The 27913-nt window shown below is 39.0% G+C and overlaps 2 protein-coding genes across 6 annotated transcripts in view; both read right to left on the reverse strand.

The window, feature by feature from the left end:
* The window catches only part of RABGAP1L (RAB GTPase activating protein 1 like), a 198861-nt gene that overhangs the window by 135409 nt on the left and 35539 nt on the right, over positions 1-27913 (reverse strand). For all 5 annotated transcript variants that reach the window (XM_032226745.1, XM_032226746.1, XM_032226744.1 and 2 more), the window contains exons 10-12: positions 21717-21861; positions 20774-20867; positions 18510-18660 (exon numbers count right to left, since the gene is read on the reverse strand). In XM_032226745.1, the coding sequence (XP_032082636.1) occupies positions 18510-18660; positions 20774-20867; positions 21717-21861 (390 nt within the window). The remainder of the gene's footprint in view (positions 1-18509; positions 18661-20773; positions 20868-21716; positions 21862-27913) is intronic.
* Positions 618-1706, reverse strand: GPR52 (G protein-coupled receptor 52). The gene has a single exon (XM_032226752.1). It carries the CDS (start codon positions 1701-1703, stop codon positions 618-620), a length of 1086 nt encoding a protein of 361 aa, XP_032082643.1. The 5' UTR covers positions 1704-1706.

The following is a 27913-nucleotide window of genomic DNA, read 5'->3' on the forward strand; positions in this document are numbered from 1 at the left end:
TACTAAAACTTCGACTTGCACTTAGCATTAATGCCTTTAGGACCTGAATAGGATTTTTTTCAGAAAAACAAAAAGGTCTTTACAATCAATTGAAAAAATATTTATTCCAGTGTTAAACAATGATTTAATAATAGTTTAGGAAAACCACATGATACAGAATACAAAATGTACATTTTAAAACCGTTTCATATACATGCTAAATGCATGCTCTGCACTGAACAGCAAAAAAGGTGCCCGAACAATTGGGTCACAGACTTCAAAAGAACAAAAGAAAATTAGTTCATCTTTATATATTTCATTAGGTGAAAGATTCCTCCACAAATAAGCATTTTAAAATAACGTACTTATATTATTACCACAGGTTTTTTTTGTTTTACAGATTCATAAGTGACAATTTTGTTATTAAAGAAATCTGGGTTTAAGTTCAGTCTGCTGGAAGCTTTGCTTGCATTTACTAATTCCCCACTCATCACCTTTTCAGCAATGTTTTCTTGCTCTTGCAAAATATAATTTCTGTTTACAATGAATATTATTACCTCTTCAAATTTTATGCTGGCAACATACAGATATTACAAAGCCTATATATCAGATTGAAGATGATTGCCTATTTTCCTCCCTTACATAGAACAAGAGTTAGCCCGTTTTCTAGGAACAGGCTCTCGAACCCCACGGTCTTTTTTACATATGCAAACTGAGCATATTGTCTCTGACAATCTCCAAAGTCCCAACCTAAAAACGCTATTTGACAGACTATATATTACACAGTTACAAAAACTATTGCTAATAGCAAGCCAGGTTGTTACAAAAGAGAGTGCTGGGTTTTCAAGCACCTTAGTGCTCTCTAGCATGAAATATATAATGTAGGGCAGCCAGAGCACATAAAACACACTGGTTATACGAAATAAAACCATAGCATAGCGGCTATCTGGGCTATGTCCAGCTTCTGCAGTAGTATCTACTTCATGACTAGGAAATCGAGCTCTCCGGTCATTTATCTCTTTGGTGTGCTGCCGGCAAATTTTGAATATGTGGAAATATGTAAAACAGATTATAAAGGCAGCTGGAGCGTAAAGTAAGCAGACAATAAATCCAGTAAAATAGGCATTGGTGAGCCAAGAAGCTGCACACCATTCAAAAATATCTCCGTGATAACCTGGCTTTCCCCAACCAAAATAGGAAGGCAGGAAGATAAGTGCCGAGTAGAGCCAGATCAAAATAATGCAGATCCTCAATCGACAGGGGGTGACCAACTGGTTATACGAGAGTGGTTTTGTGATCGCCAGGTAGCGATCCACGCTAATGAAAGCAAGGCAAGCCATAGAAACACTTTTCAGTACGGAGATGACATACACAAAAATTTGACAAGTTAAGGACTCGTGAACACCTACAGAATAGTGAAGCAGTGACAAGGTAGGAATTAAGCAACTAATCCCAACGAAAAGATCAGCATATGCCATAGTCTGAATAAAGTAGCTGGTGGTATAATGATGCAAAAGTGGAGCACAGTGGATGACGAAAATTACTGTTAAGTTACCAGTAATAATTAAAAATGTTAGTAAGATAATAACAATAGTCTCAAGGATACAAATATCAATGGCATTATAATGTCCAAATCCGAAAGGGCAGGATAGATGCTCAGATACATTCTCATTGCTATCATTCATATTCAGATTCTTCCATTCAGTCCATGCGAACTGGTTCATAGTTTGTATTATTTGACAATACAGTCAGAATTCCAGTTACTAGCGATCCATTGTTCGCCCGCTATTTTTTTTCCCTGTGCCTCAGTTTCTCCATGTAAATATTAACATTGCTTCTGAATAGTCAGCACTGAAATCTAGAAAGCAGGCAGAAAGGCCACTTATCCAGCTTCTTCCTGTACTCCTTCCTTTCTCAGCAAAGCACAAGGCACTTTTTAAACAAAGCCAGTCATTTGAACTACACTTTTGAAAAGCAGAAATACAAAAATAACAGGGTGGGAAGAAAAGAGGTACACAACGTTGCAGTTAAAAAATTCTAGAAGTACATTTTCCTGGGAAAGGGAGGAATTTAAAAAAAGGAATAAAAAAAGGTTCCATATAACATTTTGGAAACCAAATAACAATAATGTTTTAAGAACAATATGACTAAGAAATCCAGTAAAATGTTTATTCTGGTATATTGTATCTTTTGGTTTTCAGATCATAATGTTCCTTGTATCAGCTTAATCTGCATTTGTATGGATATTGTTCTGAGCACATGAATGCAAACCAGCTTCATTAGTCTTTGGTAATGTGTTAAGAAATATAGTTAAAGTAGTAACTGATATATGGAGATTCCTGTCATCTCTTTGATGAATTAGATCTTCTCTGTTTGGTTAAGAAGATAAAATACAATAAAGAAAAGGCACACACTGGCATAGTGTTAAGAGTTTCAACAGCCAATTCTGTTTGAAACAGGCTGCCGACCTTCATGTGAAAATGTCAGCAAGATAATCCAAGCTTCTCACACAGCACAAAAGTGTCTTGCATTTAATGTCAGGAAAAAGAAAGTGAAATCCTTGACTTCTGAAATAGGGCTACAACTGCAACAACATAGGATCATTTTAGTGAAGTTCATAGTTCTGTCCCAGTCACTTCTCACCTCTATAGCAATCTCCATATTTTTTTTTCATATGCTCAACACAATGCTATCATTAACTCTCATCCACATTTTTCTGAGAAGCTAATGAAATGTTGATTTAACAAGAAAAGCTGTCATGGTACAGTATTATTCCGTTTATTTTCTGGATTCATTTTCCCAGTTGCTGTGTATGTATTTTCTTTAGTAATTAAATAACCATCTGCTTCCAAAGGCTTGTATGATGTGGCAAAACATTAACATATTCATTACATTTGCAATAATGACACATCGATGGGTTACAAAAGTTCTTTCAATACTCACTAATAAGCAGGCATTCGATACATGCAGCGGTCTTACTTTCTAAACTATCTCTACACAAATCAAATGCATTTTTAATTAAAGATCCAAAGAAAAGCAAATCATCCAGTCTTAAAAAAATAAATAAAAATCCAAAGTAACTTCAATTTTATATTAAAGCTCAGGTGAAGGGCTTTCCCCCCCCCCCTTTTTTTTCCTTTTTAAAGTCCTGGAATCACACTTGTGCTATTTAATAGTCCATGGTGTGGAATTCCTTTCACGAGAGAAAGAATAAGTATTTTCTCTGCTCCTGCTGCAGCAATGGAATAGAAGACATCCTTTTCTAAGTTTCACGCCTCATGTTCCTTATCACCATGAAGTGCTGAAAATCCTTCTTTTTAATGCCATCCATAACATGTTGCCTGTGAGATGCTTCCGTAAGCAGTCCAAACTACTTATAAAATGAATACTGATTTGCATTCTCTTCCCGAAGCAATAAGAAAGTGTATTTGGTAATACACTAGCTTTTGTCTCAAAATGAGGTACAGATGCTATCCTGTGTGCCGAAAGAATGCTCTTTCTATTCTTGACATGTTTCCTTGTGATATTACAGTTTTCACCCTAAGTCTGCCCCTCCTCTTCATCCTTAGCTGATGCAAAAAAACTCACCATTAGGAAGGTGACTCGGTCCTTCAGTCCCAGTCAAAAGCACAGCCAATGGCTATTACAGCTGAATCTGTCACTAGGTAACTGTTGCCAGGCGCAATCCTAGCTTATACCCTTCCACAGCAATCCATGAATAAGGATGACAAGGGAAGATAACGAAGATGACCACCCAAATTAATATATTACAAACTATAGGAACAGAGACGTTTTTGTCAGCTACAGTTCTTCCAATTAACAAACCATAAAATATTCATTGGGATAACACTACAATGCTCCATCACCAACGCCCTTTTTACTGAACCATATACCAGAACAGTTAGCAAGTCAAAGTAATTTAATTCTTACTGACAAGAATTGTCTATTAATTATTAAACTCACAAAAAAAAGGTAATAAAAAATTCCTGTAGTCAACTGACATTTCAAACTTGGGTCATTATAACAACTATAACGAAGGTAAACATGTAAAATGTACTATAAAAGCACCCATTCATTTATTTCCATGAATGCACATGGTAAATAATGATAATAATCAAATTCTCAATGCATGCTACATTGCAAACTTAAATTACTATATATTACCCAAATCTACAGATTCTTAATAGCACTATGAAATTGCTATCAGTGTAAATAGCCTAGTAATTGCATCATTAAAGATCCTAAAATTATGCCAAATGCAGGATTTGTTGGTTTTCTTGAAAGAAAATGTTCTGATGTTAAATAACTGTATTGTTTGCCATTATTGGGTTGCTAACATCTTCTACTGGAATACTTAGCGTTTTATAAATAGGCTAAATATGAGTGAATTTGCTGTGTTCCAAATACTGGAAATATGGCTAACCATCTTACAATAGTGACTCCCAACAACAAACTAGGATTAAAACAACATGGTCCCTGACATCTAAAGGTATCCAATATGTCTCAAACCGAAAAAACACATCAACAGCTCACCTAACCATCTTGCCCAAATACCTGGGAAAAAAACAGATCTTTAGAGCCTTATCAAAGGTTAACATGATCAGGGTCATCTGCATCTCCGGAGGGGAGGGGATGCTGTTCTACAGGGCAGGTGCTGCGTGACTTCTAGATCCAAAACAGTGGTATTGTTGGTTTGAAGGGACCCAGAGCATGTCCTCCCCAATAGACCTCATGGGGTGGGCAGAAACAATAGGGACAGGTAGTTCCTCGAAGAGCCTTGTCATTATGCTATGCAGGTGACTATCAACAACTTGAATCACACCTGTAAGTCTATATCTTGTTTTAATATTTTTAAGCTAGTTTAATTTATGAAATGCGTAACTTTATTTTATGGTCAGTAAGTTTCAAAGGAATTCAGTTAACAAAGCATAAAACCTGATTTTATGTTTTCCCCCTTGAGTTAGCATCCTCAAATGATATTTAATGTTTAGGGTCTATAGGCTGAAAATATCACCCCATCATATACATTTGACACTTTGCAATATTTCAGGGTATTTTGATAGACAGTGGTATTACTGATAGCTATAATTCAACTACAACTCTGGAATGAAAGCTATTTAGCAACATATATTTAATTAAACTTGATGCCAGAAATGAAAAATGTCTTTTGTACCCTTTAGAAATCCTCACTACACATAACCCTAGAGAACAGGAGGATTATAGATTACATTTTTTCAACAAGTAATGACATCACTGCATTTATATAAAAAGTCCTGTGTAAAAATTTATGTTGAGGAAGCAGTGCAATTAATAATTTAACTAAACATCTTTCTACAGTGTCCAACAATTGTTCCATTTAGGAAAGATGTTACCTGTACTATATGCATTAACTCAATCTTGAGATTTGATATATTCAGATGTTTATACTATTTTAAGGTTTATCCTATCTCATGGGAATTGGTATCTGGATAAACAAAGTAGATATTCTGTATTTCACTTACAGTTAAGATATGTCACTCAGCATTACAAAAACATGCAGCTCCAATTAGTTAACAATCTGCAGAATTGATCAATATAGCAATAGCACTTAAGACTTATATATCTGTTCAGTGCTTTATAACCCTCTGTAACCAGTTTACAGAGTGAGCATATTGCCCTCAATAATCTGGGTCGTCATTTTACAGACCTCGGAACGATGGAAGGTTGAGTCAACCTTGAGCCTGTTGAGGCTTGAACTGCCAAATTGCAGGTAGCCGGCAGTCAGCAGAAGTAGCCTGCAGCACTGCATTCTAACCATTGCGCCACCATGGCTCATATAGATATAGATAAGCTATGGATTATTGTAACAAATTATGGCCTCCTTCCATTAAAAGGTTTATTATCCAAATTTATGTAAGTATCTGAATATATGCCCTGTAGTTTGTTTTTTTTGTTCCTTTTCTCTTTTATAATGTTGTGGATTATTGGTGTTTTTTTGTATTTAGTTAGGGTACAGTAAAAAGAAATTCTAAATTGCTGAATTCTTTGTAACGAAGAAGTGTTTTAAGGCATGAACTATCTTACATCTTATGATCATTTGATGGCACAAATCAATTTGAGCATTTAGAGAGCATTTGTGAAGAAGTATATTGTTTAAATTGATGCCATATTACTTATTATATGTAATATAGGGGGTGTTATTGTACAATTCAGCTACAACAAAAAACCTTGTGGCACTTTAAAGATTCAAAAATTGATTAACGCATAGGCTGGACTACAGTGGAGCAAAAAAGTATTTAGTCAGCCACCAATTGTGCAAGTTCTCCCACTTAAAAAGATGAGAGAGGCCTGTAATTGACATCATAGGTAGATCTCAACTATGAGAGACAAAATGAGAAAACAAATCAAATCACATTGTCTGATTTGGAAAGAATTTTTTTGCAAATTATGGTGGAAAATAAGTATTTGGTCAATATCAAAAGTTCATCTCAATACTTAGTTATATATCCTTTGTTGGCAATAACAGAGGTCAAACATTGTCTGTAAGTCTTCACAAGGTTGGCATACACTGTTGCTGGTATGTTGGCCCATTCCTCCATGCAGATCTCCTCTAGAGCAGTGATATTTCGGGGCTGTCACTGGGCAACATGAACTTTCAACTCCCTCCAAAGGTTTTCTATGGGGTTGAGATCTGGAGACTGGCTAGGCCACTCCAGGACCTTGAAATGCTTCTTATGAAGCCACTCCTTCGTTGCCCGGGCGGTGTGTTTGGGATCATTGTCATGCTGAAAGACCCAGCCACGTTTCATCTTCAATGCCCTTGCTGATGAAAGGAGGTTTGCACTCAAAATCTCACGATACATGGCCCTATTCATTCTTTCCTGTACACAGATTAGTCGTCCTGGTCCCTTTGCAGAGAAACAGCCCCAAAGCATGATGTTGCCATCCCCGTGCTTCACAGTAGGTATGGTGTTCTTTGGATGCAACTCAGCATTCCCTCTCCTCCAAACACGACGAGTTGTGTTTCTACCAAACTGTTCTACTTTGGTTTCATCTGACCATATGACATTCTCCCGATCCTCTTCTGGATATCCAAATGCTCTGTAGCAAACTTCAGACGGGCCCGGACATGTACTGGCTTAAGCAGGGGGACACGTCTGGCACTGCAGGATCTGAGTCCCTGGCGGCGTAGTGTGTTACTGATGGTAGCCTTTGTTACGTTGGTCCCAGCTCTCTGCAGGTCATTCACTAGGTCCCCCCGTGTGGTTCTGGGATTTTTGCTCATCTTTCTTGTGATCATTTTGACCCCACAGGGTGAGATCTTGCGTGGAGCCCCAGATCGAGGGAGATTATCAGTGGTCTTGTATGTCTTCCATTTTCTAATTATTGCTCCCACAGTTGATTTCTTCACACCAAGCTGTTTGCCTATTGTGGATTCAGTCTTCACAGCCTGGTGCAGGTCTATAATTTTGTTTCTGGTGTCCCTCGACAGCTCTTTGGTCTTCACCATAGTGGAGTTTGGAGTGTGACTGTTTGAGGTTGTGGACAGGTGTCTTTTATACTGCTAACAAGTTCAAACAGGTGTCATTAATACAGGTAATGAGTGGAGGACAGAGGAGCCTCTTAAAGAAGAAGTTACAGGTCTGTGAGAGCCAGAAATCTTGCTTGTTTGTAGGTGACCAAATACTTTTTTAAAATTTTTTATTTTATTTTATCAATTTCATATGTACATTCACAATTATATCTCATAACTGTTATTAATAATATGTATTTGTAACAATTTTTCCCTACAGTTGACAATATACTTGAAGATTGCTTTCTTAACATCCCATAGATCCATCTTATCTTACAACGGTCCTACTTCTTCTTCCCTCCCTCCCTCTTTCCTTACCTCGTTTCTTCTCTCCTACTCCCCTTCCTTCCCTCCTTTCTTCCCTCCCTCCTTCCCCTTCCCTCCTTCCCTTCTTCCTTCCCTCCTTCCTTCCTTCCCTCCTTTCTTTTCTCCTTCTCTCCTTCCTTTCCCCCTTCCTTTCCCCCTTCCTTTCCCCCTTCCTTCTCTCCTACATTCCCTCCTTCCTTCCCTTCTTTCTTCTCTCCTTCTCTTCTTCCTTCCCTCCTTCCTTCCCTCCTTTCTTCTCTCCTTCCCTCCTTGCTTCCCTCCCTCCTTCCCTCCCTCCTTCCTACCCCCCTTTCTTCTCTTTCTTCTCTCCTTCCTTCCTTCCTCCTCTCCCAAATACTTATTTTCCACCATAATTTGCAAAAAAATTCTTTCCAAATCAGACAATGTGATTGTCTGGATTTGTTTTCTCATTTTGTCTCTCATAGTTGAGGTCTACCTATGATGTCAATTACAGGCCTCTCTCATCTTTTTAAGTGGGAGAACTTGCACAATTTGGTGGCTGACTAAATACTTTTTTGCCCCACTGTACATTATTGTGCCGCATTATGTGCGCCACATTACCTGCCCTGATGCTCCACCCTAATGAAAGGGAGTGTTCATATATTCCATAGGGCAATATTCCATGCACCTGATAAAGCTTTCATTGCACAACTGCTGTAACAAAGATGTAAATTAAAGTATATCTCAGTGTACAATTATTTATTTTCATTTTTTATTTATTTATACCCAGAAGAATACATTGCTTTTTGTGAACTGGTATTTCATTACTGTATAATGCTAAGCATACAACCAAGTATGGGTTAGGCAACATCTAATTTCTGGAGAGGCTTCTTAAGCCAGTGAAAGTAAACAATACAACCTCTCAATTCCTGGAATGAAGTAGCAAAACTGGCATGCCAAAAAGATAAAACAGCTTCCCTACCGAACATGAAGGAATTATGTGCTACTAGAAATACAAGTTAAGGACTGGAAAAAAAAGACCCATAGACGCATAAGAGGGGCTGCCGGATGCTAAAAATACTATATAAGAGAATTTTTACTCAACTACTCAGAAAGAAGGCAAATTAGTAGTAGCTTGTATTAATCATTACTATGTACTTCTCTGCAGAATCAAGACTATTATAACAAAAAGTTATTATACTCATCAGCCAACACTAATAATAACCCACAGTACATGCCCTTTGAGAAATTAGTATCAAGTTCAAAGTTAATTTTATTTAAAGACCAATATGAAACAAAACAATCAACCAACCAGATAAAAATAGAAGAGGAAGGCCAGATACAAGCTAAACAGATAAAAAGAATATTACCACTATTGTAATAGCAATAAACAATGTCTCTAACATTAGAAGACAATGATTTGAAACTGTTATTTATCCTAAGTACTTATGTAATATTAGTAACATTAAACTGAAATTTTAAGACAGAGGTAGGCAAAAATAAAATATAATAAATATACAAATAAAAAAAATTGCATATGCCTAATCAGAATTATTCAAGGTTTAACCACAATTGCGCTATACTGACAAATGTGGGGATTAGTAAACTTGGATCCTATCTTATTGGCAGCATAATAGAATTTGGCAATATCCAGGTAAGTAGAGTCTATTTGGAGCACACACAAAAAGTCTATAGAATGTGACTTGACTTGGATACTTCAAGGAAAATAGTGTAAAACAGATTCTAACTATAGATTTTACAGAACATGCATTATATAGCCATAGTCAAGCAACAGGTGGAATTATTCATGTCTGCCTTCCAAAATAGATGAAGGCAGAACATTAAATTGATTAATCATTAATGGTCTTCTCAACTAATACATTGTGATCCAATCTAAGTATCTTGCCAGTCTGAAAATATAAGACCAGAAAAAAATGTTCCTGGGTAGGAGGGGCTGGTCTTGTTAATTTTCATTTCCAAAACATGTTGTGTCAGAATTCTTTTGGCTTGTTCATATCCCAAGGGAGGAAAGACTCCTGCAAAAAGCCATGAAACAATATTGTCCTCAACTTACAACCACAATGGAGTCCAGAATTTTGGTCAGAAGTCATTGCAGTTATAATTTCAGGCACCATGTGACTGCACTCAATTTTATGGTTGTTTTTTACGACAGAAACCCATTAAAAAAACCTCACATCTCAGTCACATGACCGTGGGATGCTGCAACCAGGCATAAAAGCAGTCATGTGATGGAGTGCAAGTTATAATTTCAAGGATGGGTCATAAATAACTTTTTTAAATGAGTTGTAACTTCTGATGATCATTAAACAGCTGGTATAGATCAAGAATTACCTGTACAATTTGTCTAGACAGAGTTCCCCAATCTTTCTGCCTTTGCAGACCGGCGAGGGGGAGAGGGATGGTTCCCCTTACATATGGCCAGCAATTGTGTATATGCGCACATATCCATTTGTGTTGTGACTCAGCAGACGTCTTCCGTGAGTCTTTTCAGGCTGCAAGATGACCAATGCAGCTGGAGCTCGTTAGTCGCATATTCTGGTGATAAAAGGACGGATGGTGCCACGCCCTGGTTGCAGGAGTCAACGTTCCTTGGTTCGTTCAACATTGATTTATCATCGGTCGTGGTTTATATGAGATACACTTGGAGAAGTGATTTGTTTTCTGTAACCCTGATTCAAGGAGACACTTGGAGAAGTGCATTGCTTTGTAAGAGTTTTTGTTTGGTATTCTGTTATATCGTCAGAGACTTTATTTATGTTATTTTTAGGCTCGCAGCCAGTCTGAGCCGAGAACTGATAAAGAGAGTTCCTTTTAAGCTTGTTTGCCTGTCGTCTGTTAACGAGCGAGGAAGGGGGGACAGAACACATTTGTATAAGCAGCATGTATGTGAACCCACTGCTCATGCAAAAGAAGCAAATGTGCATGCCCTCACCTGATGCTTACGCAAGTGGGGATGTGCATGCGTGCTCACCCAGCATTTCCATGCCCAGTTTTAAACAGATCAAGGCCCACTAGTGGGCTGCAGCCCAGAGATTGGGGACCTCTCATCTAGAAGATACCCCATTAATATTATCTTCTAATCTTACGAGGGGAATCAATTCTATGAGCAAAAATGTTCATTCAGTCAATACATAAAGATGATTAGCTAGATTTTCAAGTTGATCTTCATTGTCTATTTCACAATGGAGAGCAATTTTACAAGGTCATATCTGGAGCACATTTCTTAATAATTTGTTTTGCACAATTTCCAATTTTGAATAGTTGTCATCTGGATCATACTATGCACCATACAAAAGATGAGTACATACTTTAGCTGTAAATTACTTTAGGAAAGCCAGATTAAATAAGGCACCTCTTGTTCTGTTAAAAAAAATTGCAAGACTGATTTTTCTGAACTATGTGCATTTCTCCTCCCTGAGACCCAAGAGGCAATTCTGAAAATTTGAGCTTGTTCAATTTTACATCCATTTCATTACTATGTGAGGATTCTGGTCATTTAGCAAATACCAAAAAATTTGTCTATTTATAATTTATTAATTCATCAACTGTGTGTGACATGAATGGGAAATTATCTTAGTTCACATTTTAACCTAATGGGAGCCCGGGGCTGAAGGACTACATCATCTGCATAAAGTAGCATCTATGTGCTAACTTTAGTGGGGAAAATTCAAGAGTGTTCTGGTAGACCTCCAAGGAATTTATATAAACATTAAATAATGATAGAGAATCCAACCGATCTCACTCCCACACTAATGAGATTGCTTCTGCATGGTGGCCTTGTGAGCTAAAATGAATTTTTACATGCAACTTACATATGAATAGTCATCTATCTATTGTGGATTAATTATTCTCCCATTCATCATGCATTTGTTTTGCAATATTTAGTAGAGAAATATATGACTAAACCTAGCTCATGCAGTTTCATCTATTTTAAATCTGCATTTGATTTGATATCGTGAGTGACTCTGAGAAATGTATATCTACAATGCCCTATGGATCATTCAAAATGCTACACAAACTTTCCAATATAATGCATTACAAAGGAGTCCTAGAAGGAAAAAAGTACAAATTGATTTTAGCGACTGCATTTTGGTCAAAAGTGGAAAAATAAGACTTTGCATAATATCTCTAGACTACTGAAGGTACAAAAGAATCGTGGCACGACAAAACCGCGGTCCACTAAAGCGCGCCCGATTAAAGCGCGTCGCTGACGTCATCAGCAGCACGACAACAACGACCGCGGAGAAAAAAGGGCGCTTTAAAAAGCGCTTTTAAAGCAAGCCGATTCATGTAAAGGTAAGGGTTAGGTTTAGGGTTAGGGGTAGGTTAAGGGTTAGGGTTAGGTTTAGGGTTACGATAAGCGTTAGGGTTAGGGTTAGGTTAAGGGTTAGCGTTAGGTTAAGCGTTAGGTTAAGGGTTAGGTTTAGGGTTAGGTTAAGGGTTAGGTTTAGGGTTAGGGTTAGGGTTAGGTTTGGGGGGGTTAGGTTTAGGTTTACGCGTTAATTTTAGCTTTACCGCTCGAAGCGTGCTTTTTTCATCGCACTGTGATGACGTCAGGTACGCGGTTTCGTCGAGCGCGCTTTAGTCGACCGCGGTTTTGTGGTGGAACCGTACAAAGAATATGATCAGTCGTTATAGAAACAAACAGTCTGAGAAGGTAGTTTCATTATATCATCCCTCTAAGAGCGTTGAATAGAGAACGTCACAGCAAGCCAAAATAAAGAGTCTTTTGTGGATAAGGACAGTTAACTGCGGAAGGTATTCAGCAATATAAATGCGTAGTACTCAGTTAACGATGAAAATCAGGGCCAGCTTTTCTGTGACTAAACAATGCTGCCATAAAGCATGACATCGCGTGATCACTTAACTGAAGCAGTGGGAATCCTGGCAATTCCCACTTCTGTGGTTAACCAAAGCTCATGAATTGTTAAGACAGAACTTCCGTGCAACTACCTGCCAACTTCCAATAGGCAAAATCAATGGGGAAGTCAGCAGGAACTTGTGACTTCCAGGCAGATTACAAACAGGCTGGCAGGCAGGTAAGTGGCTGCTATGGCACAGCATGGCCAGACATGGGATAGGTGCTCTGGAGAGTGGCAGGGTGTGTAAGCAGCATTGCAATCCAATAAAAACCAATCAGACGAGAAGTGGCTCCTGCCATATGTACAAGTGGCTGATGCAGCACAATACAAGCACAGTTGGGCCAGGGGTGGTAGCTGCCAGGTCAGGAGGGTACGCAGGCAGCTAAGCGGAGTCAGGTAGGTGGGCAAGAACTACCATGTTACCATAATAACTAGTCAGTTAATATTTAATTATGATAGCAATAGCAATAGCAGTTAGACTTATATACAGCTTCATAGGGCTTTCAGCCCTCTCTAAGCGGTTTACAGAGTCAGCATATCGCCCCCACAGTCTGGGTCCTCATTTCACCCACCTCGGAAGGATGGAAGGCTGAGTCCACCTTGAGCCGGTGAGATTAGAACCGCTGAACTGCAGATAACAGTCAGCTGAAGTGGCCTGCAGTACTGCACCCTAACCACTGCGCCACCTCGGTTCTTCGATGCACATCATGAACATTATGGCAGAGAGCATTCAAGAAATACCCATATTATTTAAAATGAACCTGATGAAAATCTTTATTTTGAACTAGTTACAGAATATAATTAGCCTTTTTCTGGGGAGAACCCGCATCTGGTTCTCTGTTTTTTCATGCTCTTGTTGTTCACAGGATAAAGTACACAATACTCATGTTTACTATATATTGACAGGCAGAGTTATACAGTTCCCAACTGTATTTTTTAACAGCCCAGGATAATATAGCTAGATTTATAATATTTAATAAATTCTATTCTATTAACAGATTCTACTGTACATTACCTATTTTATATACTGTTTGTTTGTTTTTCTTTGTTTGTTTACATTTTTGAACTACCTGTCTTACTGGGGGGGGGGAGATTCTAGAGGTCTACAGTAAAATGTTAAAATATAAAAACAGAATATAATGTTTTTTGAAAATTTAAAAGGAGGCAAGGATGTTTACAATTTGTCAGCAATTCATTTAAAAGGTGAAGGGAGGGCTTTATTATAGGAACAGCAGGAAAGTTCATGCCATGATGTGGCAGTGGAAAGGGGGGAGGAAATCAATGGCACATTTCTAACACTGCTGGATTTTGAGCAGCTTTAAATTGTACAAAGAATATAGCTGGGAAGAAAAAGACTGAATAGAACAAACGTCAAAAATACATTCACATTTTACCTCTTGAACTACAATCTATGTTACAAAGCACAGAAACTCGGAAAAAAAGCTGGAAATTCTGGGTTGTTATCTGAAGACAGTAATTGCCAGATGCTGCAATTCTGAATTCCTAGTAGGAAACAGGGTTCAATATGACACAATGAAAGTCCTTCCACTTTCAGGCTCCAGTGAGCTACCATCTTAAATGAAAAAAAGGATAGAAATTGCAAGCCCGAGGATGGTATTTAATATATCCTCTAATGAAGCTAAAGATAATTAAATCTATACTTACATAGACTACTTCCATCTAATAAACAAAGGACATATTTTTATGGCTTTGTTGAAAAAGTTTCCACTTTATATAAAGAAACTGTACCACCCATCTTGCTTTCATCAGACCTTGCATGAAAAAAACATGTCTCAATTCTGGGTACTGAAATCCAAGGATATTGGTACTGACAAACTAGGCTATAGATAAGGGCGATGATGATGGTGATAGCAATAGCAATAGCACTTAGACTTATATACCGCTTCAAAGAACTTTACAAGCCCTCTCTAAATGGTTTGTAGAATCAGCAACCCCAATAATCTGGGTCCTCATTTTACTGATCTCGGAAGGACGGAGGTCTGAGTCAACGTTGAGCTGGTGAGATTCGAATTGCCAAACTGAATGCAATACTGCATTCTAATCACTCTGCCACTACGGCTTGTGATAGGCATGTCCATATACGTGGAATAGGACCAGGAGGAATTTGGCATGTTTATCTTGAAGACATAATGAAGGAAAAACAATCACATAGTAATCTTACAATATGTGCAAATCATTTTTTATTATTTTTCTATGCCTCAACCATTCTCACATCAAACTGCTTACTAATAAACCTATTACTAAATTTATTAAATTACTAGCAAATTTACTATAGTCAACTGCATCATTAAAATTGTTATTAAATGATTATTGTTTAATAACTGTTATTAAAAACAGTTCACAATAAAAATATGGTTATGCTTCCATTTTCAATTTTTCAGCAAAAATTTGCACGATGAGTCAATTTTGATATGACAGTATTCTGTCTAGTTTTGATTTACAGTGGTCAAGCAATTTCGAATGATAGTTAAAGAATAAACTTTATCTACTTATGGCTCTAGCTTGTTAAGAGAGGAATAAGCCATTTCACACACTTATTTTGCCCATGTCATTCAGGAGAATTCACTCGATAAAGCAATTATGTTTGGAAGAGATAGCTGTAAAAGGAAACCAGGCCGTCAAAGAACATGGTGGCTGAATACCATCAAAGTTGACACCAGCCAAAGCATAGAACAACTCAAGTGCAAGATCAGAAGATGTGGAGAGACTCGGCCCATAGAATTGTCAGACGCAACTGAATGAATAACATCATCATCATAAAGTCAATTCACATGTAATATTAAGCAAATCATAAATGGGGTTTCCTGGCTTGTTCAATTGATCTTCATGCAGTGGTGGGATTCAGCCAGTTCGCAGCTATTCGGGAGAACCGGTTCTTAACTTTCTAAGAGGTTCAGAGAACCAGTTGTTGGAAGAAATCTTCTTTTGGTTTTTTTCTGCTTTACAGGGCTAATTCTGTAAGGAAGGCAGGAAGGAAACACTCTGGTGTTGTTTCTAGCTTAATCTTTATTGCCCTGCTTACAGAAACTGCCTCTCCGGTTAACCCTTATTACATTGTAACAGCTAAGGCAAAGTGCCCATCGACCTAATGTTGAGTTGGCCCCACCCACATGGTCACATGACCACTAAGCCCCGCCTACCCACCTGGCCATTAGGACAGAGAACCGGTTGTTAAATTATTTGAATCCCACCACTGTCTTCATGGTAGGGAAAACCAGGAAGAACTGATTGAACAGCATGGCAGGTTGGTTGCCAAAAGACAAAACAATTAGAATTCTATCTTATTGTTATATAACAATTCTATTTCTATTATATAATCCTCTGAATATATTCATTAATGTTCACATGCCAGTTTCGAACTATGACACAATGAAGTCGTTAATAAAAAATACATTCATTTCAGTGAAATTTAAGTAAGTTTAATTTACAACGTTCAATTGAAGACTTCATATTTAAACACCCACAAAATCCAAAGGGAAGGTTTTTTTTTTAGTAAAATAAGAATGACAGTCACATTCATAAATTGAACGTTATTGTTATAGAAACTGGCTTACTAAAAGAAAGGAAGTAGGAAGTTGTTACAGCAACAGTAACGTTAAAAGAAACCAAAAGCAGAACTAAATGTCAGCCACCCTCAAATGTACTATCTATAACTCAACTTTAAAAAAATCCAGATTACTATTTTTTATAAAATCTTCTGGACAGCAAAATTCTTACATAAGTCTTGAACATTACATAACATTACAAACATCAAAGCACTAAATAAGTAAATAAAATAGTTATTTTGACTGAATCACTATAGAATTCTTGAAGATTTTTCTGTTACGTTCTAAGCTTCATTCTAGGAGTATTATGTAATCCAAACAGGTAAAATGAATCAAACTGCATTAGAGCTCTAACACAAGGTATTCATTCATGCATCACCAGGCTGCAGACTGCTTCTCAGTAGTTCACGATAGATAGATAGATATTTAGATAGATGATAGATAGATAGATGGATAGATGGATAGATGGATGGATGATAGAAATATAGATATAAAAATGGCTGGTGGTGTGTATTCCAGCATTACTCTGGAATGCCTCGGGTAATTTCAACCAAACTTGGTACTCTCAAGAAAAAATTACTGTGGGGGTAAGATACTCCTAACACCCCTGTGATACAGCCTGTTGTGCCTTAAAATAGCTTCTACTGTATAGCGCAGTGGAGTTACCATGGTAATGGCTTCACAGTACTCCACAAGGGGACTCCCTCTGGTAAAGGGGAAAATCCAACATTAGAAATTACATTTGGTCCGGACATTTTCAACAAGGTTTTGATTATTCTTGAGGACAAATGTATGGTCATGATCAAGAAAACATTACTGCAACTCGGCCTGCTTGCACCACTACGAGACTGTCACAACATACTTCACGCAGATTACATACAAGAAAAGAACTACAACATCAAACAGCTTAGTAACCAATTTCGTTGTATTTAAGTACAATGACAATAAAGATTATACTTATACATATATTGCGGACAAGAACCCACTTCTGAATCAAAATCAGAAAAAAGCGTACCAAATGATCATGGACCAGCTAGCAAAACAATAGGGTGGTATCATTGTTCTTGATGCTTCTGGGGGCACAGAAAAAAAACATTTGTAACTAATTTAACTGTCGTTGAAATCGGGGCTCAGGGAGAAGTTGCTCTTTCCATCACCTCTTCAAGAATTATGACGACGTTAATGGAAGGAGGGAGGACAGCCCTTTCCGCACTTACATTGCCACATAATTCATTCCTTTTCTTATCTAATACAAGGATTGGGATAAATAAATACCTGGGGAACGCCGGGTTATCAGTTAGTACAGTGGTTCCCAAACTTGGCAACTTTAAGACTTGTGGACTTCAACTCCCAGAATTCTCCAGCCAGCAGAGCTGAAGTCCACAAGTCTTAAAGTTGCCAAGTTTGGGAACCACTGAGCTAGTATAATATAAAAATAACAATCTACATGAACCAATAACCTGATGGCAAATCCAGACAACACAAAAGCAGAAATCACACACTCGCAGGAGCTCCATCCATTCTAGCCCAAAGCCTAGGAGGACAAGAGGCAGGTATTTAAGGCCCCCAGAATGCCATTAAAAAGGGAGCCACCCAGATTTCAAGAGGAAGCACACTTCAAAGGACAAGAACCACAATGAGAAGGCATCCATCTGGAAAAATGAGGGACTCAAAATACACCCATCCTATCAGTCCAAACAGGCCAGGCAGATAACACTGAAATGGACAATCTCTGAAATAACTGGCTCATATAAATATAAGGTTATAGAGGCCGTAACCACACCAACTACTCAAATATTCTCTTAAATAATGTACAGTATTCAAAACTAGAAAAATGAAAGATTTGGAATATAGTATAGAGCAGAGGTAGTCAACCTTTTTATACCTACTGCCCACTTTTGTATCTCTGTTAGTAGTAAAATTTTCTAACCACCCACCGGTTCCTCAGTAATGGTGATTTATAAAGTAGGGAAGTAACTTTACTTTATAAAATTTATAAAGCAGAGTTACAGCAAACCCCTACTGCCCACCATGAAAGCTGGAATGCCCACTAGTGGGCGGTAGGGACCAGGTTGACTACCACTGGTATAGAGATAATCATGCAACTTCAAATATGCATTCAGAGAAGTGCCATTTCTCACTGAAAGGTCACAGCAGACAGCAAAGTGTGCCTACCATAATTTTAACCTATTTTATTTGAAAAACAAAATCACTGCTTAAAAATATATAGCCATAATGTATTCAAGAAAACAAGACACTGACCTTTGTTATAAGAATTCTATATTTATCCAACATCGCTTGGTTATCATGACATCCTGCTAGTAACTGCCATACTTCAGCTCTCAAAGCTTCTGGTACACCCCTTTTCACCAATGAAGATAGACCTTTTGGTCGCATTTCCAGATTATTATGCCTAGATAAAATAAAAAGATTTTTTTCCCCAGTTCAATTCTTTTCTCTGTGTCTTATATTTCTATAGGTGAAATTGAGACGGCTAAAAAAATATGGGGGACTAGGATGGATGCTTTATCATCATTTTGACCTTGCTTAGGTCACATTTAAGTATAATCCATACCATGTCAATATTATATCCCATCCTGAAACCCAAGGGATCCATTTCCCCCAGGTCCTTCTGGAGCTGGAAGCCTAAAAATTGAAGACTGGAGTTACCCTATGCAAGACTATGGGACAATTATCTGTGGACACCATGACAGTGGAAAAGCAATTACATTTTGCTGCTTTCATTTCCACAAGGTCACCCTAAGAAAGGCTCTTATCCATGCACAATTAGATTCAACATTTGCTTTCTCCAGAGCCGAGGTGGCGCAGTGGTTAAATGCAGCACTGCAGGCTACTGCTAGATCAGCAGTTCAGCGGTTCAAATCTCACCGGCTCAGGGTTGACTCAGCCTTCCATCCTTCCGAGGTGGGTAAAATGAGGACCCGGATTGTTGGGGGCAATATGCTGACTCTCTGTAAACCGCTTAGAGAGGGCTGAAAGCCCTATGAAGCGGTATATAAGTCTACTGCTATTGCTATTGCTATCTCCAGCGCCATTTTAAACATCTTTTCTGTTGTTTCATCTCCTCGAATTTCTCAGAAAACAAGCAAGTTCTCCAATTGGGATCCAATTCAAAGCCATGACTGTCCCTTCATTCTATGTGACAAGGACTTGGTTGAGTTGTACCTAAGAACTGCAGGAAAAGTAGACGTTTTCTCTGAAACTCGACAGGGTCCATTAGACACCTGAAGGAAACCCACTGAAGGGAAGACTGGCTACAGGCAACTCTGTGACTAACACAAAATGATTTGACCAGTGATGGCTCCCACTATATCAATAGCAAATGTTTTCCTTTTCAATGAAATCGAGCCTACTAAAAATACACAAAAAAATTTAAAAGCATGCACTCCGGACAATTGTATAAATCTTTTTAGATACTTTTTCTTCCATTAAGTGGTGTTCATTTCTCACTCCCTGCAGTTTTCTTGGCAAAATTTTTGTGATTTGCCATTTTCTCCTTCCTGGGGTTGAGAGAATGATTGGCCCAAAATCACCCAGTTTCCGTAAGTCTGTTAAGACCTGGCTGTTCCGGCAGGCCTGGGGCTGCTGATCTTGATTGAGCTTCAGCCCCATTAAAATCGAGTGCATGTTGGGTCTTTCTTTTAATTCGCTTCTGTCTTGTATTTTAAACTTTTCTAATATTTTTAAACTGTTTTTATGCAAGCCGCCCAGAGTCCTTCGGGATTGGGCGGCATACAAATTTATTAAAATTGAAAAATTGAAACTGTTTCATGCCTAAGGCATGATGCCGTAAATATAACACAAAACTAAATTATACTCCCCCAAATAGGCAAGGCTAGAACAAAGTAATTTAATTTATATTTCATTAGAATTACATAGTAAAGGGAAAGGTTTCCCTCGCACATATGTGCTAATCATTCCCGAGTCTAGGGGGTGGTGCTCATTTCCGTTTCAAAGCCAAAGAGCCAGCCCTGTCCGAAGACATCTCCGTGATCATGTGGCCGGAATGACTAAATGCCAAAGGTGCACGGAACGCTGTTACCTTCCCATCAAAGGTGGTTCCTATTTTTTCTACTTGCATTTTTTTTACGTGCTTTCGAACTGCTAGGTTGGCAGAAGCTGGGACAAGTAACAGGATCTCATTCCGTTACTCTGTTACGCAGTGCTAGGGATTCGAACCATCGAACTGCCGACCTTTCTGATCAACAAGCTCAGTGTCTTACCCAATGAGCCACCACATCCCTGTTAGAATTACATACTATTTCATTAAGTAATTAAATAATAATATTACCTTTTATTGATATGATAATTTTCCATTTTGATTTTTAAAATTGCAGTTTGGGGAAAATAAGAGGGGTTCCACAAACAGCTTTCAGCGCTAGGACTGAGAATCTGCATATTTGAGTTAAATGCTTCTAAAAGAAAGCTTATTAATTTTTTCCCTGCTCTGCAGTTCTGAAAGTTTCTTAAAAGTTAGTTTAAAAAATTTCCTCGTTAACTCTTACCATCGTCCCAACAATTCTCCCCAAGAATACAGTATTTTCTCTGGGCAATCTTTGGATACATCACCAGTACCACTTGAGAGTTCATTATCGCTTCCTGCAAGAGAGATCAGGAGCAACAATATTGATCAATGTCACAATATATCCTTTATTTGAAGCTGGGAGTTAGGAATAAGCTAGGTATGCTGGCAGTATATTAGCCATCCTGCTGCTCAGCAACATCTTTATTCAAGAAACTTGACCTCATTCCCAAATGGGTATAGTCCCATCCCGTCCCCGTCCCCCAGATGCTAGACTGGGAGACTTCAGCATCCATGTCCTGCGGGGGTGGGAGATAGAACAAGATCAGTTCATGATTTAAAAACATCCATAACTGTAATAACCTTATCCCATTATTATGGAACCAAAGCAGAGGTGAGTTCCTACCAGTTCGCACCTATTCGGTAGAACCGGTTCGTCAAATCTACCGAACCGGTTAGAAGAGGTTCCACCAGTGGACCCGGAAAGCAGGCTACACCTACAGAAGAGGTTCCAAAATTTTTTGAATCCCACCACTGGTCCTTGGATATGATTATTCTACACTATCATGCTCATATTTATAAAACTCAGTGCCTCTGTGAAAGGTAAGGATGACTACTGCGTTTGTGGTGCAATCAGAACATTGCGTGTGTTGAAGTTGTTTTAACGCAAACCAAAGATGCCTTTTAAAAAACAAGTTTGCATCATATTCTTATGCATGCCAGTGCTGTGTGTGAGGTAATTTAAGGTGGTTCTGACAAGTGTCATCGGCATCTTCATATCCGGTCACATGGGCGGCAAGCCACTCCCATCCAGTCACATGGGCAGCAAGCCACTCCCACAAAGGAGGCCACACCCACAGAGTAGGTTCAAACAATGTTTGAAGCCCACCACTGAACCAAAGTATATAAGTTCATTTTACTCTCACCCTCTTCAGCATCATCCTCTTGCAAAGAAATTTGATCAGCAAAGCTTAATGGACTAACTGCTTCGTCCTCTCTTTCAGAATTGCAATGTAGATTCAAGACTTCGTAGATTGCGTCTCCAGCATTTATACTGCCTTTCCCTTCACACTAAATACAAATGGGAAAAAAAAACATAATTTAGCCTAAGCAACTCTAAATACTAAAATGATGGTTTATTTTTTTTCCTGTATGAAGAATGAAAAAAAAAACTAATGGGTAAAACAAATTCTATTGGCTTGACTTCATTAAGCCATTACTGTCGCTTGCTAACCCTGTAGCTAATTTAAAGTTTGATATGCTAAAAACACAAAAAGAAAGAGTAACCACTCAAAAGTAGAAGTTAAACAGAACAAACTGAATAAGGTATAATGCAGCCCACTTAACAAACAATTTTTTTTTTATCTGAAACATTTAGTTGCCTGAAACTGAGAGGAGAAAGTACCCATGCAAAATATCCAAAGCCAGCCATATTAATTAAGCAGAAAATCTATATAACAAAAGATTCACTGTCTGTTGAACATACTCAAAATACATTGCGCGAGGCAGGCTCTGCACCCTAATAGTAAGGCTAGCTGGGGCAGCTATTCAATGCAATATTACAAAGTATAATGATGGCTAGCTCAAAATAAAAAATATATCAAGTTACCTCCAAAAATGTATCAGACAACCTGATGCCTAAAAGGTAACAAAAAGGTGCTAGATCAGGGATGCTAGCCGGATGCGTCACACGTTGGCCACGCCCACCCCCAATTTAGCGAAGAGACAAAAATCACAATATGTTACGTTGTTACGTGTCGCCATGAGTTTGACACCCGTTCTAGGTGAATTTTCCTTAAAAAGAATTCCACAATTCAGTTACTCACTTAAAAGAGATTATATAGCTCCATATAGCATATCCTACACATGATTTAGAGGTATTTAATAGAGGACACATGAGCACAGATGGGTATTTAACAGAGGGTATTCCAAACTGTTAAATTATGACTTTGATGCAGTTTGCTTTCTCTAGTCTTATAAACATGTCTATTTTTAATTGCCATAATCCCAGATCACTATGACATTCATTTTACTTCCACTTATGAAAATTGCTCTTTGAGGCAAAAGCATTTTGAACCCCCATTGGTTGGACCTGTCTTGCTGGAAAACTAATAGGTTTAAACAGAATGTTATTTCTATCAATCTTTTTTTCTCCCAATGCTAAAATTACTGTTTTAAAAACCCCGAGTATAAGATATTGCATCCAGTTACCAAATGTTGAAATTGTTATACCTGTAACAGAATATATTGAATTCTGAATTGAAAAGAAGTTTCACATATTTTTCTCTCATGCTAAATGGAAGAAAGTAAACCAAAAGGAGGGTATGCAATAGACTAAGGCAAAAAAATAAACTGGACTTAATTTATTTTAAGTAGATTTAAGTAGTTACCTATAATGCCTATTAGGACTAAGTCTTGGCTTATCCACATCCACTCTCTAACTACAGCTAGTTCTTAATTTATGATCACAATTGAGCTCAAAATTTCTGTTGCTAAGCAACATATTTGTTAAGTGAATTTTGCCCAATTTTACAACCTTTCTTGCCACACTTGTTAAGTGAATCATTGTAATTAATTCACTAACAGGCTCCTCATTGACTTTGCTTGTCAGAAGGTCGCAAAAGATGATCACATGACCCTGAGACACTGCAACCGTCATAAATATGAACCAGCTGTGAAGCACCTGAAATCTGATTGCATGACCATGGGGAATGCTGCAGTGGAAGTGTGATAAACAGTCATTCGTCACTTTTTCCAGTGCCATTGTAACTTTGAATGGTCACTGTTGTGGCCCAGCAGGAGCCGTTGGAGCTGCAAACAGACTCCGCCAGCGAGGGGCCTTATGAGTTGGCTCTGGAAGAGGTGGAGGACCCTGGACAGAGTTCCCACTCTGAGCAGGGCGCAGAGAGGCTGGTTGGCCACCAGGATGCGCCTGAGGCATGGAGCAGTGGTGAGAGCCGAAGGGAGTGTGCTCCTGACGTCATGCCTTGGAGTAGTGACAAGGAGACAAGGGAGGTGGTCCTGGATGCCCGGCAACACCGGGGAGATCAACGGAGAGAATAGCTACACAGTTACAAAAGATAATTGAACCCAGGTGATTGTAATTAGGCTCCTCTCAAAATTGTATTTAAGGAGAGACTGGGAGGAGTCTGGTTTTGCAGGATTCAACTTCATTCGTAACGCTGGAGAAGCTGTTATCTGTCTCTGTCGAAGTCTGAGTTGCTGCCAAGGTTCTTATCTGTTTGTTATGCTTGGCTTTCAGCCACTGAGGTTTATGTTTCCTGCTAATAAAGTGCTGTGAAATTTCAGTTAAGCTTGTCTCGGCATTCGTTACTGGACGGAAGACGGGGTCAGAACAGATCACTAAATGAACTGTTGTAAGCTGAAGACTACCTATATTCCCTTCCAGGAACATTCAATCAGATAAGGCAAAAATAGCTCAAATCACTTTCCTAACCAGCCATAAATCCCAGAAAGATATTATGAAGATATTGTTCTTTTGCGATGTCTCACTTTTAAGAGTATGAATGTCTGAATAAAAATATAGGATATAGATGGAAAAATAATTTTAAAAATTAATTTACCACCGTTTGTTTTGTTTAGCATAACAAAATTCCGACAGCTTTTAGACTATTTAGAGCCGAGGTGGCGCAGTGGTTAAATGCAGCACTGCAGGCTACTTCAGCTGACTGCAGTTCTGCAGTTCGGCTGTTCAAATCTCACCAGCTCAGGATTGACTCAGCCTTCCATCCTTCCGAGGTGGGTAAAATGAGGACCCGGATTGTTGTTGGGGGCAATTTGCTGACTCTGTAAACCGCTTAGAGAGGGCTGAAAGCCCTATGAAGCGGTATATAAGTCTAACTGCTATTGCTATTTTCTTAAGACACTGAATTAAATCATTAAAAATATTAAATAAAGCTAGCAACTCTCCTGAATGAGAATTGTTAAAGACCCCAAATTTCCTATGAAAATATGCACAAACTTTCGAACTAAGATTCTATAGTTTAGCATTTATTTTCATAAGAATACAGCCTATAAATGCTATCAGTCAGTCTAGAAATAAAAAGGTTGAAATGTTCTCAGGTGCGTAGGTTTTAAAAGGATCATTCAGTCCTTGAAACTCTTTCAGATTCTGATAAAAGGAGCTATTTTTCAGATATGGTAAAGTATCAAGGTGGCATCAAAAAAGCTATAAATAACTGCATTAATAAAAAGAACAGTATGCTGCACTTACTCTTGACACAAGAAACAGAATTTCCTTTCAGGAATATAATTTGCTAGAGTATAGCTTCACCAGTAAAAAAGGGGGCATTTGATGAAACTGGCTCTCTTGAATCTTTCAAAGCAAACAATTCACGTTACCCCTAAAGCAGCAGAGTAACCTACCAGAGATTTATTGCAGCTGTTCTTACGAACAAAAATTCTCCACCCTATTGCTTTCCAAACAATCAATCTCCCAGTTCATACACAAAATGCTAAAATGAAGAGTCTTCATACATAATATGATGTATTCCATAAAGTAAATAAGAAACACACACAAAAAATGAATATAGAAATTAGTGCCTCAGGAATCTCACTGTAATTCCTTTTCAAATGGTCAGCTTTGATGAATAGAAAACTGAGTTTGTAAATTTAAGTTATGTTAATTAAGATGACATGCAGCATGGGACTAAGAAAGTTCCCCAGAAGAATGGGGGAGAATATCCATGACCTATGTAGCATTCTTTCTTTCTCGTACAGACTGGAAGCAGAATACTGAAAAACAAACTTTAACAAAACTTTCAAATATGCATTCATTAACCTGTTCGCAACTTACCTCTCTCTTACTGTAACAAGGACAACAAACAAATACAAATGACAAATGAATAACAAACAAACAAATAATATCACAACAATGTATGCTGGAGTCATAAAAAGTTGAAATTTATCTGGCTGCCATTATTCGAAGATGTTCAGGTCTCATTGAATACAGTGCAATTTAGGGTAGGGACATGGGAGGATATGGGGAATGCTGACATTCCATGGGGTGTGATTCTGACTCTGAAGGTGTGGGAGTGCAATCGAATAGCAATAGTACTTAGACATATACCGCTTCATAGTGCTTTTAAAGCCTCTCTAAGCGGTTTACAGAGTCAGCATCTTGCCCCCAACAATCTGAGTCCTCATGTTACTCACCTCAGAAGAATGGAAGGCTGAGTCAACCTTGAGCCGGTGAGATTTGAACTGCCGAACGGCAGCTAGCAGTCAGCTGAAGTAGCCTGCAGTACTGCACTCTAACCATTGAACTGGTTAGAACCCATGTTCCCTGAACTGAGCGCTATTCCTTTATAGGTTCTTTTGATGCTATCACTCTTTGTTCTAAAACTTATCACTATTGCAGAAGTGCAAGCAGAGTGTGTGGAGCTTGATTTTTTGGATTTTGGATTTATTAGACATTTATAGGCCGCCCTTTTCCCTGAAGGGACTCAGGGCGGCTTACAATCAAAAAGGAAGGGGAGTGTAGGACAATACAAAGGAAATGTGCACAAAAATAAATTAGACAGTAAAACTCAACATTCACTCAGCATTCGGGAGGGGCAAAAATAAGATTATCCCCAGGCCTGACGGGCTAGCCAGTTCTTGAGGGCTGTGCGGAAGGCCTGGACGGTGGTGAGGGTACGAATCTCCACGGGGAGATTGTTCCATAGTGTCGGAGCCGCAACAGAGAAGGCTCTCCTCCGAGTAGTCGCCAGTCGGCAATGACTGGCGGATGGAATACGGAGGAGGCCAACTCTATGCGATCTGATGGGACGCAGGGAGGTAATTGGCAGAAGGCGGTCTCTCAAATAGCCAGATCCACTACCATGGAGCGCTTTATAGGTGGTGAGAAGGACCTTGAAGTGCACCCGGAGATCAACAGGTAGCCAGTGCAGCTCACGGAGGATCGGTGTTATGTGGGCGAACCGTGGTGCGCCCACGATCACTCGCGCGGCCGCATTCTGGACTAGCTGAAGTCTTTGGATGCTCTTCAAGGGCAGCCCCATGTAGAGCACATTACAGTATTCCAGCCTGGAGATCACAAGGGCTCGAGTGACTGTTGTGAGGGCCTCCCGATTCAGGTAGGGCCGCAATTGGCGCACCAGGCGAACCTGGGCAAATGCCCCCCTGGTCACAGCTGAGAGATGGTGGTCAAAAGTTAGCTGTGGTCCAGGAGGACTCCCAAGTTGCGGGCCCTTTCTGAGGGGTGTAAGTTTTGTCCCCCCAGCCTGAGTGATGGTATGTTGGTCAAATTTTTGGGAGGGAAACACAACAGCCACTCGGTCTTGTCTGGGTTGAGTATCAGCTTGTTTGCTCTCATCCAGTCTTTAACGGCTTCCAGACCCCGGTTCATCACGTCCACCGCTTCATTGAGTTGGCACGGGGCGGACAGATACAACTGTGTATCGTCCGCATATTGGTGGTATTTTATCCCGTGCCTTCGGATGATCTCGCCCAGCGGTTTCATGTAAATGTTAAATAGTAGGGGGGATAAGACCGACCCCTGTGGCACCCCATAAGTTAGGGGTCTCAGGGACGATCTCTGCCCCCCCACCAACACCGACTGCGACCTGTCCGAGAGATAGGAGGAGAACCACTGCAAGACAGTGCCTCCCACCCCTATCTCCCGCAGTCGTCGCAGAAGGATACCATGGTCGATGGTATCGAAAGCCGCTGAGAGGTCCAGGAGAACTAGGATGGAAGCATGGCCTCCATCCCTAGCTCTCCAGAGATCATCAGTCAATGCGACCAAGTTTGAGTTTGTCACCAATTGAAAGCAAAAGGATTACTGACTGTTGCAAGTTTCTTTCCTAAGGAGGATTTCCCATGACACATGCTGCTTTCATGGGGATGCTGCCTATGTTTGGACTGCATATGAACGTGGATAAGTTTCTCTTAGTTCTCTTACAAGTTTGTGTTGAGGTTGGGATGAACTATTGGGTATTTGTAGACAATGTTGGGTTTGGTTTCTCTCCGGATAGGGAGCCAGTTGTTGGTGCTTTGGATGGTAGGAATGATTAAACTGGTGGCATAAAGGAGGTTATCTGAAAAAATATTTTGTGGCATACCATGATGTGCTTCATTTTTATTTACTGGAAAATTTTAT

This window comes from Thamnophis elegans, chromosome 11 (genome assembly GCF_009769535.1).
Source record: "Thamnophis elegans isolate rThaEle1 chromosome 11, rThaEle1.pri, whole genome shotgun sequence".
Lineage (NCBI taxonomy): Eukaryota > Metazoa > Chordata > Lepidosauria > Squamata > Colubridae > Thamnophis > Thamnophis elegans.

Coding starts and splice junctions, on each gene's coding strand:
- GPR52 (XM_032226752.1), bottom strand. CDS start 1,703: ATGAACCAGTTCGCATGGACTGAATGGAAGAATCTGAATATGAATGAT.